This window comes from Lactuca serriola, chromosome 3, assembly GCF_051521515.1.
Source record: "Lactuca serriola cultivar US96UC23 chromosome 3, Lser_US96UC23_V15, whole genome shotgun sequence".
In the NCBI taxonomy this organism is placed as follows: Eukaryota; Viridiplantae; Streptophyta; class Magnoliopsida; order Asterales; family Asteraceae; genus Lactuca; species Lactuca serriola.
In genome coordinates this window covers 271,432,529-271,443,693 of record NC_136410.1, presented here as the reverse complement: position 1 = coordinate 271,443,693, position 11,165 = coordinate 271,432,529, and the positions used below count along the sequence as shown (strand labels likewise).

The 11,165-nt window shown below is 29.8% G+C and overlaps 2 protein-coding genes across 3 annotated transcripts; one reads left to right on the top strand and one right to left on the bottom strand.

Moving 5' to 3' along the window:
• The first annotated feature begins 326 nt into the window (after positions 1-326).
• Positions 327-3,654, top strand: LOC145094004 (FKBP-like peptidyl-prolyl cis-trans isomerase family protein). 2 transcript variants are annotated; one of them, XM_079032261.1, is made up of 7 exons: positions 327-491; positions 968-1,064; positions 1,158-1,360; positions 1,493-1,602; positions 1,700-1,808; positions 2,593-2,669; positions 3,404-3,654. In XM_079032261.1, exons 1-7 carry the CDS (start codon positions 437-439, stop codon positions 3,521-3,523), a joined length of 771 nt encoding a protein of 256 aa, XP_078888387.1. In that variant the 5' UTR covers positions 327-436; the 3' UTR covers positions 3,524-3,654. The 2 variants fall into 2 exon arrangements, with proteins under 2 accessions (XP_078888387.1, XP_078888386.1); XM_079032260.1 differs by having other exon boundaries at positions 371-491; positions 998-1,064.
• A 588-nt stretch (positions 3,655-4,242) lies between these two features.
• LOC145094003 (cationic amino acid transporter 9, chloroplastic-like) lies at positions 4,243-10,797 on the bottom strand. The gene is made up of 8 exons (XM_079032259.1): positions 10,450-10,797; positions 9,425-9,834; positions 8,284-8,460; positions 6,974-7,198; positions 6,118-6,294; positions 5,377-5,631; positions 5,131-5,220; positions 4,243-4,455 (listed from the first exon to the last, which is right to left on the bottom strand). Exons 1-8 carry the CDS (start codon positions 10,664-10,666, stop codon positions 4,309-4,311), a joined length of 1,698 nt encoding a protein of 565 aa, XP_078888385.1. The 5' UTR covers positions 10,667-10,797; the 3' UTR covers positions 4,243-4,308.
• Between the last annotated feature and the right edge of the window lie 368 nt (positions 10,798-11,165).

Genomic DNA, 11,165 nt, shown 5'->3' with positions numbered 1-11,165 from the left:
ATTAAAAAAATTATAAATATTTTTAAAATTAAATTGAAAACAAAATAAAATTCTATAATTACAATCATAAAAAAAAAAGATATATATACAAAATACGTTAATGTAGGTCCATTTGTATATAAAGTTTTGCTACAAATTTTAATATATTTTTTGTTTATTTTTATAAAAAATAGAACCCAATTTTTACCTAATTAAACTTTATTATAAAATAAAAACGACACTCCAATAGTTAGATGATATCTAGAAGTGAAAGATCGTTATTTTCGAAGAGACATGAGTGAAAACGTAAAGTTTGGAGGCGAAATTGCTAATATTATGAAATTAAAGTGGCCAAAGTGAGATATTTGACAATTTGAAGATAAGCCAAACAAAAGCCTATCGCGTTCGCCATAGACGCCAGCACAAGCTGCTCTCCATAGCTCTCAAGCTCTGCAGTATGCTGACGCTCTCATCTCCACCTCTTCAACTAAAGCCTTCATTTCCTTTTCCACGTAAGTCTCTCCCACCTCTCAGACGCAGATATTGATGGATTGAAATTATAATTTTGAAAAGCATACCATATGACTGATGAAATGTCTCAAAGAACGTGTAAGATTTAACCCTTTTGTAAGCAATGCGGTGTACAGATTAAGTAATATAGTTATGTAGGATCATATTTGATATTTCTTTCATCATTCTTGAAGAATCAACCTCACTGTATTTGGGAATTGGGAACTTTGGTAAATTAAAAGCTTCGATTTTGATTTAAAATAACTTTAATTTGAATTGTGTAATGATGTTATCTTTGTGATGCGATTACTAAAAACTGAGCATGAACATAATGCCGTTAATTTACTAGAAATAAAATAATTCAAATTCATTTTAAAGTGAAGAATGCACTTCTCAGTTCTCTCCCAAACCTAATGAAGAACAATTCCTTTTTTACCCCTGCTGCTACTACTTATGGCTTAAAACATGTAACATGCAGATAGATCCCTCACATCTTTTCCTACTTTAGGAAACATTTCAAATCAAAAAAAGTATTCTCTCCATTGTTGCACAATTTGCAACTTGAAAGACGAAAGGTAAAAACTTCAAATAACTTTTTACACATTTTTCTACTTCCTTTACCAAATTATTTAGTTTCTTAGTAAAAATATGTCATGATGAATGGCTAGAGAACAGAATGGAACAATGGAGAATATGAAGGGTAGACGACTCCTTGTGTTTCTTATCTCTTCAAGCTTATTTCCAACTTTACCCTCAATTGGAAAAACAAAGATGAAGAACCCATATGATGAAAAACGCCTACTCGAACAAAATAAAAGGGTTCAGAGAGAAAACAATGCACCAGATGAGTTCCCAAGTTTTGTTCGAGAAGGTCTACCCTATTTTTTTTTTTTCTTGTGTTTTATTTATTATGAGGGATAAATGGAAGAAAAATACTTTCATTTCATTTCTTCGAATATTAGTTTCAAAGATGTTGACATTTAGCTTATTGAATATGATTTAGGGTTTGAGGTTAAAGTGGTTGCATCAGAAAACTATGTAAAGCGTGATTCCGGACTTATATACCGTGACTTTGTAGTTGGAACCGGTGATGTCCCAAAGTCTGGTCAGCAGGTTTTTCCATTTCTCCGTATTATTTTTCTTTCGACTTTATCTACATTCAAGAAATAGCAATGTACTTTTATTTATTTATTTATTTATTTATTTGTAGGTGACTTTTCATTATATTGGTTACAATGAATCCGGGCGTCGTATCGATAGTAGTTATCAACAAGGCACTCCTGCAAAAATACGAATGGGCACCAATGCATTGGTCCCAGGTCAATTTTTTTTTTTTTTTAAAAAAATATTTTCGTACCAAAATGAGCAATGTACTTTACTTTTTCCAATAATAGCAACATACTTACATGTCTTTACATATGAATATATGATAGTGATATACTTTATTTTTTCTTCCCTATAATAGCAACCTACTTACATTTTGCTATAAATATGCGCATTGTAGTTTATTGAGTAAATTACACGAATGGTCCCTATGGTTTAGGGTAATTTACGTGTTTGGTTCCTAACTTATTTTTTTAACTCGGAAGGTCCATACTGATGGTTTTTGTTACGCGCTTGGTCCTTATCTCACCTAAAAATACTATTTTGCCATTGATTTTTTTAACTTATTTAAATAAACACACCCCCAACCCCAACCCCTTCACATTATCTTACCTACCATACAATTTTTCCCTATTTAAATAATAGTCTTTTTAGGTAGGATAGGGACCAAGCGTGAAACAAAAACAAAAAGTAGGGACCAAGCGCGTAACAAAAACAAACATTAGGGACCTTCCGAGTTAAAAAAATAAGTTAGGGACCAAATGCGCAAATTATCCCAAACCATAGGGATCATTCGTGTAATTTACTCTTGTGTATTGCTATTATCAGTAAAGAAATGAAAGTATGTTGCTATAATTGTTAAAGAATTATAAGTACATTGCTATTATGTGTAAAGAAAATGTAAGAAGAATGGATAGCATGTTGCTAATTTTTACAAATTATAAGTTAGAATTCATGTTTATAAGTTAAAAATAAAGTACATTGCTTATATTGGTATAGGATTTGAAGAAGGTATAAAAGACATGAAACCTGGTGGGAAGAGGAGAATTATCATTCCACCCGAACTTGGACCTCCAGTGAGTTAATTTTTATATTCCTTAGCCATTTTGTATTTTTTTTTATAAAAAAAAATCATGAGCTTTTTTAAAATGTAATCTTGTTTTCTAAAAACCACTAGAATCTATATATTTTCATTATATTCTTATTTTAGATTTATTTTGATGAGTTTTTATTATGTTTATTTTCTGTTTTAATTAATAATAAATTTAACAATTTTTATCAAAAAACGTATAGTGTGTAGTTGTAAACTATATATTGTATTTCCATATAATATATAAAATTCATAAAATATGACCATCTAACGTGCATTACCTTTATTACTCATGAGCGACTTAATATTAACAAATGTATCCACATGGTGCTGACTTGGCATCCATGTGGACCTTTTATTTAATGTCTAGGTATAGGTAACAAACTATTTGCTTTCATTACAAAACACCATTGTTTTTTAAAAGTACTATCAAAAGGTAAGCAATTGAAACGTGACATAATACCCTTATTTTAATGGTATTTTGTGAACAATATTTAAAAAAAAAAAAAAAAAAAAACAATGGTTTTTGTAAAATAAGAAATAGTTAAAATCTATGAATTCTCAACACGTATTAAGACTTATTGAGTATAATGGAAGAATTTAAATTTGAAATTTATGAGGCAATTACAACATTTAATCAATAAGTACACTAGTGGAAAAAGTTTGAATTTGAAATTTGTTAGGTTTGACTCTTGAAAGTTATTTTTTAAAAATTTGTAGGTTGGGCCTTCTACATTCTTTAGCGCAAAACAGTTTGAAGTTTTTGATGTGGAACTACTTGGTGTTAAGGATTGTACAAGGAGAACCATCGCATTTTACTCTGATGTTGTATGTGATTAAATTCACAAAGAGTTTTAGTAGCAATTTTGTACATCCATTTCAATTTGATCTTGTTAAAAATGTGTAATGTATTCATTAAATATAGTGTTAGATCATATTATGATTTTGGTTTGTAGTTTATTTTGGTTAAATTGTGTCTTTATAGTTTCTCTAAAAGGGTTGTTCTTCCGATAGCAACATATAAGGCGCCTCATACAATCTCATCCAAAATGCATCATGTGAGATGTTAAAACTTTAAGCTTTAAAAACCTCAAATAATTAAATTTAAAACACACACACACACACACTTTGTTTTGTAAAAACTCCTTCAACTTCAACTAGTTATTTTTAGGAGATTTTAGCTTTTAAGATCTCTTAGCTTTTTAGTTTTTATATAAATTTACACCTTTCAAAATCTTATAGCTACTTTTTCAAAACACTTCCATACAAATAAAAGTTTCATCTTTGCGCTTGTTTTGCCGAATATACCCTTAGGTTTGAGGGTGATCTTTGTATTTAGTTTGCATGTGTAATTGTTACACAACAAAAGATGGAACTCAACAAGGTCATTCATGTCTTTTCCAAAAATGAGAGATGAAAAGGGAGTCTTTGTCTAGTCTTTTTGGTTGAGACAGAAATTTGCAATTTTTGTCTCATTAACATCAGTCTCAGTCCAATGCACATCAAATACAGCAGTCTATCGTGACTTACTATTCTAACAAACCGTGGATACACATGACTAGCAAAACTCACATAATTCATACTAATGGTTATTTGGTTTAAACGTATATACAATAATACAAAAATTATAGAGCTTCTTCATCAGGGGCTTTTTGGTAAATGACAGTTTCGCGATCGGTTACAGGATTAGCATGATATTGCCCGTAAAAAGCATATACACCAACCGCCACAATGCTCAGGACAATAAATCTCATCCAGGCTTCATAGTGAAGCTGAAGATTTGAAAGTTAAAATCAATTAATATATCACAATAAATATTTATAATAGTTTAATGTAAAAAAAAATCTGTATTTTTTATGACATTGCTATAACTAGGTGGATTTCTCAAAGTACAATTTTGTATTATGAACATGTTAATGAAAATACGTTGCTATTCCTTCATTTATATTTTTCTTTTGATTTGTCCAAATGTGTTGTGATTTTCTCAAATGTTTTTTTTTTTTTAAAAGATCAATTATCAATACAATAATTTTTAATATGGTTTTATTATAGGGTTAATCTCATAAAAGACCTTATATTTTGTGTTTTTTCCGGATTAAAACTCAACTTTTTTTTTTTTTATGAAAAAGACCTTGTATTTTTTCATTTTTTCTGATCTGGACCTTTTAGATATTTTTCTCTAAAAAAAGTTGTAAAATGTGAGGAGGTTTTCTGAAAAAACTAAAAAAGTTGAGGATTTATTTGGAAACATTTAGAAGGTTGAGGGTTTTTTCATAAAAAAAAAAAAAAGACAAAGTTGAGGGTTTTTTCGGAAAAAATGAAATAAGGTCTTTTTCATGAAAAAAATAAAGATGAGGTTTAATCCAGAAAAAAAAAAAAAACATAAGGTCTTTTATGAGATTAACCCTTTATTATATAATATTTTGTAAGGTTTTTAAAAAGCAAACCTGAGCAAATAAAAATATGTTCACAAAGATGCAAAGAGAAGGCACAATAGGAACCCATGGGCAAGAGAAACCTGAAGCTTTTGTTTGTTCCTACAACAATTTTATAAAAAAAAAAGTATATATATATATATATATATATATATATATATATATATATATATATATATATATATGCATTAGAAAAAAAAAATAATAATAGTAGTGTAAATTTTTTAAAGCCATGAAAGTGTGTTGGTATTTGCTGACCTGGCGAAATCGAAGAGCTGCAGTAGCAAGTAAAGCAATGGCGATTGGAATAATAAGAAATATAAACGAAAGGGCAGAAACGACATAACGAAAAACAATTCCAGCAGCAAAACCACAAGAAGCAATCACAACAATGCATATGATGCCTTCTTGCCTATGTGTCACTGACACCAACATGGATGATGAAATTTGATTTCCAATATTGTCCTTCCATCGAAGAGTTATTACACACGCTGCCACTACTGAATATCCTGCCTACACTCATTAAAAAAAGTTTCACTTCATCATCTCTGGTCATCACATGACATGACAAGACAAGACAGTTTGGTCCTGTGTACTGTGTATTGTGTACTGTGTAATGTAATTCGATAGAATACAAAGCAATTTTCAATGCCATAATTTGGTAGATTTTTCAAAGTAAACGTTTTAATAAAAGTAGAATTTCTTAATAAAGAAAATAATGAAAGTACAATGTAGTAATTTATTGCATTTAGACCAATGAAATACATGATTTATTGAGTGAAAAACTATTTATAATTAAAAAAGAATGAAAATGCTTCTTCCTGTTTTTTGCATAAATCCAAGAAATATCAACATGCTTTGATTTATTTCTTTATTACAGAACCTTGCTTCCATTTTCTTTTTGTATTTCTTATTAACGCATTGCACTTTGACAAATCTACCAAATTATAGCATTTTGATGTAAAATTATATAAAAATTATTATTATTATTATTATTACCAAAGAGCCAACTGAGAGAACATGTGAGAGCAAATGCACATTAAGAAGTCCAGCTAAAAGACATGCAATAAATCCAACCCAAATTTGAGAGTGAATTGGAGTGTGGCGTGTTGGATGAACACGAGCAAATATTGCGGGTAATAAACCGTCTCTTCCAAGCCCAAGATATAATCGTGACTGTTCATGTCGTGAGAAAAAAAAATATTATTATTTTAAAAAAAAAAAAAGTAAGGAATGGAATGAGTGATTACATTCCATGATCATGTTTCGTTCGCTTATAGGAATGGAATGAACTCTCTCTCTCTGTCTCTCTCATATGAATTATTTTATGTTATAGAATTTATTTATTTACAAAAATGAATATTAGACGATAATAGAAGCTCATAAAAACCGAAATAAGGCTTTAATAATAAAAAAGATATATATTCTATTTGTTTTAAGAAAACAAAAACGCAAAAAAAAACATTATTTTTCGGCAGTTTTCCAATTAAACAGTACACTTTTTTTCAATTTAATCATTTTGACCTCTTATATCAGGTCAAAATAATTGAATTGAAAAAAACATATATATCTGAAACTTTTATGTTTTTATTGGAAAAAAATAAAGTATAAGTAATTAAACCGCAAACTTTGCCAAAAATATGATGGTTTTTCTGCCAAAATAAGATTACAATTTAAATTAAAACCATGAAATCCTTTTAAAAAAATTGTATCATTAAAAATTTTACTATGAAAAACAGGTCCATTCCATCATGCCAAAAGAAACAACTTATTTTCATTCCAATGGAATAACCGATTCCGATTCCGATTCTATGATTTACCAAAAACACTAATTTAAGTTATTGGGCTTACTTACCTGAACATAAAGCCCAACTAAAAGGGTAGTTGTAAGCCCAGCAACAGCCCCAATGCTGATTAAAGTGGACACAAAATTTAATCCTTTTGCTTTAAAAGCTTCAGCCAAAGGAGCATCTTCTCCAAGAAATTTGTAAGGTATCATTCCAGTGATTACAAGAGAAACACCAATGTATAATGCCACACAAACAACAAGGCTTCCTATGATGCCTATTGGTAAATCCCTCTGACATAATTTCCAAAAAAAAAAAAAATAAGAATCTTTATTTGTTATATAGAGTTAATCACAAACAAGAAATAAACAAAAGAGGTAAAGGGTATAAGTATAAAACCAAGTAACCACCTTTTTAATATTTATTAAAAAATGACCACCGGTTTTTGGGAAAAAAAAAAAGTTTGAGATATTACTTTTTTGGGTTAATCGACGTTATATTTTGTGTTTTTTTTCCAGATTAAACCTTAAGTTTTTTTTTTTTTTTTGCTTGAAAAAGACCTTGTATTTTTTCATTTTTTCCAATCCGACCCTTTTAGTCGTTTTTTCCAAAAAAGAAATTGTAAAATGTGAGGGTTTTTTCGAGAAAAACTAAAAAAGTTGAGGTTTATTTGGAAGCATTTAGAAGGTTGAGGGTTTTTTCGAAAAAAAAATGACAAATTTGAGGGTTTCTTTTGGAAAAAATGAAAAATACAAGGTCTTTTTCGGGCAAAAAATAAACTCGAGGTTTAATCCAGAAAAAGCACAAAATATAACATCTTTTATGAGATTAACCCTGCCTTTCTTTAAATCAAATTTCTTGAAAAATGATGTAATTTCACAAAATAAATAAAAAAATCCCAAAGTTTTTTAAAAGAAACATGGAAGATGGTTTTTTTTTAAGTGATTATGTATATGTCATCATTGGGAAAGAGTCACTCATGTATTACCAATGTAGTAAATTTTAGATTCCCCATGCAATAATAATAATAAAAAAAATGTTGTAGCCAATTTTTTTTTAAATTCCCCATATAACAAATATGTTCCCCATGTAACCACTAGATTGAGTTTTACTATTTTTAAATCTCCCATGTAATAATGTAACCATTATTCTTTTTTCTAAAAAAGAAAAAAATCACATTTTCTTATTTTGTGATTTGACGTCGTTTTCACAAAAAAATAAATTTTTGCGAAATATGATGACCTTTTTTTTTTAAGAAATAGATAAGTGATTTTGTGATAAATGTTGAAAAGGTGGACACTTTTCATTTTTGTGATTTAAGTTTATAATATAAGATATAATAAGCTTAAATAATAGTAATAAATATAATATAAGATACCTGTGGTCTCTTAGATTCTTCAGCTGAATTAGCAACTGCATCAAATCCAACATATGCAAAAAAAGCAACAGTTGCTCCTGTTAACACAGATTTAAAACCATTTGGAGCAAAAGGCGACCAATTTGAATCATCAACTTCAAAAGCACCAACAATAATTACCACAACAACGATAATTATCTGTCATTAGCCACAAAAAGATGATAAATGTTATGAGTCAATGTAAGTGTTAAGGGTCTGTTTGGTTGGATGGAATGGAATAAACAAGGGAATGGAATGAGTCATTACATTCCATTCCATGATCATGTTTGGTTGGCATGTAGGAATGGAATGAATTTTTTTTTTATATCATATGTTGATTCAATGTATATATAGTTTTAACTCTACTTTATATATTATATTTGGGCGATTTTGAAGCTTAACCACTTATAGTTTATTTTTCCAATCAAACCATAAAAGTTTCATACAATTTAATTTCCAAATTAACCATTTTTTACGTGAAATAGTGTATGTTAGAATGGTTATTTTGGGAAATTACCATTTTTGTTCATATAACATAATTACCGATGTAGGTCAAAATGGTTAATTTGGAAAAATATCTGAAACTATTATGGTTTGATTGGAAAAAATAAAGTAATAGTAGTTAAACCTCAAATATAATGGTTTTTTTAGAAGTGTGAAATTTAAAAATAAAAAGATATGTGTCATTAAAAATCACGTAAATAAAAATATAGGTTATATTGAAATTTTTTATTCCATTCCATGATGGAATAAGATTAACAACCACTCATTAGCTAAGGAATGAAAATTAACAAAATGGAAAAAAAGAATCACATTCCTAAAAGAATGGTTCATTCCATTCCATCATGTAAAAGTTAAAACAAACAGCATTTTATTCTAATGGAATAAAAAAGATTATATTGGAATTTCTCATTCCATTCCATGATGTAATAAATCAAAATAAACAAAAGGAAAAAGAATCACATTCCTTCAAGAACAATTCATTCCACTCCATCCAACAAAACAAACAACATTTTTATTGTAATGACACGATCGATTCCATTCCATCCATTCTTTAATTCCACCATTGAATACCCAATTGACAAAAGATAATCTCAAAAAGACAATAATTGTAATACATTACCTTGGTTATAGTCATAATGGTATTCACCAATGAAGATTCTCCAACCCCACAACATAGGATCAAAGTCAAGACTACAAGTAGAACAGGAGCCAATAGATTAATAGATATAAACCCAAAAATCTCTTTTCCACCATGTCCAATCCAATTTGGAATATTGTTTTTAAAAAAGGGTACAAGTTCTAATATGTTAATGATGTAACTTGCTAAACTCCTTGCTATGCTAGCTGCACCAATATGATAATCAAGCATCATTTGTGTAAAAACAAGAAAAGCAGTGAGTTCATTGAAAGCTGTGTAGGTATATAAGTATGCTCCTCCAACAACTGCAGGAAAACGAGATGCCAGCTCAGCATAACAAAGAGCATTCAACACACATGATGCTCCTGCTAGTATAAAGCTAATTGTCACTCCTGCAATCATAAAAAAATTTAGTAATTAATTCTCAAGACAATCTGTTAAATCATCATTATCTTTGTTTATGACCTATCTTCCTAAGATTACTCATTATTCAGTGTTCTTGAGGCGTTATTAGTCTGAGATTATCATTAAATGAGATGATGGTATCAAGATTTCAGAGTTAAAGCACTTTCTACAGTCTAATTTCAGGTCATGGATCTATGATGTTTCAATAAGGGATCATCTTCCAAACATGGAAACACTATGAAGGATCCAGATCGATGTAAGAGTATCATTATGAAGAACAGAAATGATATTGATTGATTTGATTCCTTTTTATCCGACTTGATTCATGCAAAATGCTAATCAGGAGATGGATTTGAAGTTCATCGTACAAATTTCTTAAACCAAGTTAAACAATGCTTCGGAGTAGAGTCTACTTGTTCGAATTGAGAGTAATGCATGGGAATTTGGACCGGGTAGGAGAACAAGAAAAGAAAACCCTAAATCATTCATATGCAGAACATAACTAACATAAAACAAACTATCACTTCGTCTCCGACATGTAATTACATGTTATAGATTGGGTAAAACACTTGATTGGAACTTATTTTTTTACTGAGACTAACCAGGACCAGCATCGCGCGCGACGGTGCCGGTGACGACGAAGATGCCGGCTCCAATTGAAGCGCCAATGCCGAGGAGAATGAGGTCAAAAGGCCCGAGGCGGCGAACTAGACCTTCGCCGGAGTTTATACGAACGACGTCCGATGAATTGCTAAGTGGTTTAGCTCTGAGAGCTGATGACCAGAATCGAGAGAAAAATGAAGGAGAAGAATCTATCATCTTTAATTCTTTTTTTTTTCACAGAATTTTTTTAATTCACCGGAAACTTGCCGGAATTGTTCTTTGCAAACAATACCGGAAAGAAGTTCGCCGGCGAAGAGATGACGTCCGACAAAGATCGGTTTTTTGTTCATTTATTGCTGTATTTCTGTAATTAATTATTCGCACGATAAAAAAGAAACCAATTAAACCTTGAGTTGTGGAATTGTTGCAATTTGGTCCTTGTGTGTTATTGATTTGTTGCAACTCAAGAGTACTACATTGGTGTTTATGCTCTATTTCAAGTCATGTGAATTCGAAAATGTCCACAAAATTATATAGAGCTTGAAAATCGATCGTAGACGATAATTGTTATACATTACATGTGATCTTTTAAGAGAAAAAATTAATCTTAATCAACTTTGTTAATCTTTAGTTAAATTTCGGTTTGTGTAATACCTTGCAAATCATATTGATTTGCATGCATCATCTACAATAATATCATTTTCACGGAGAATGG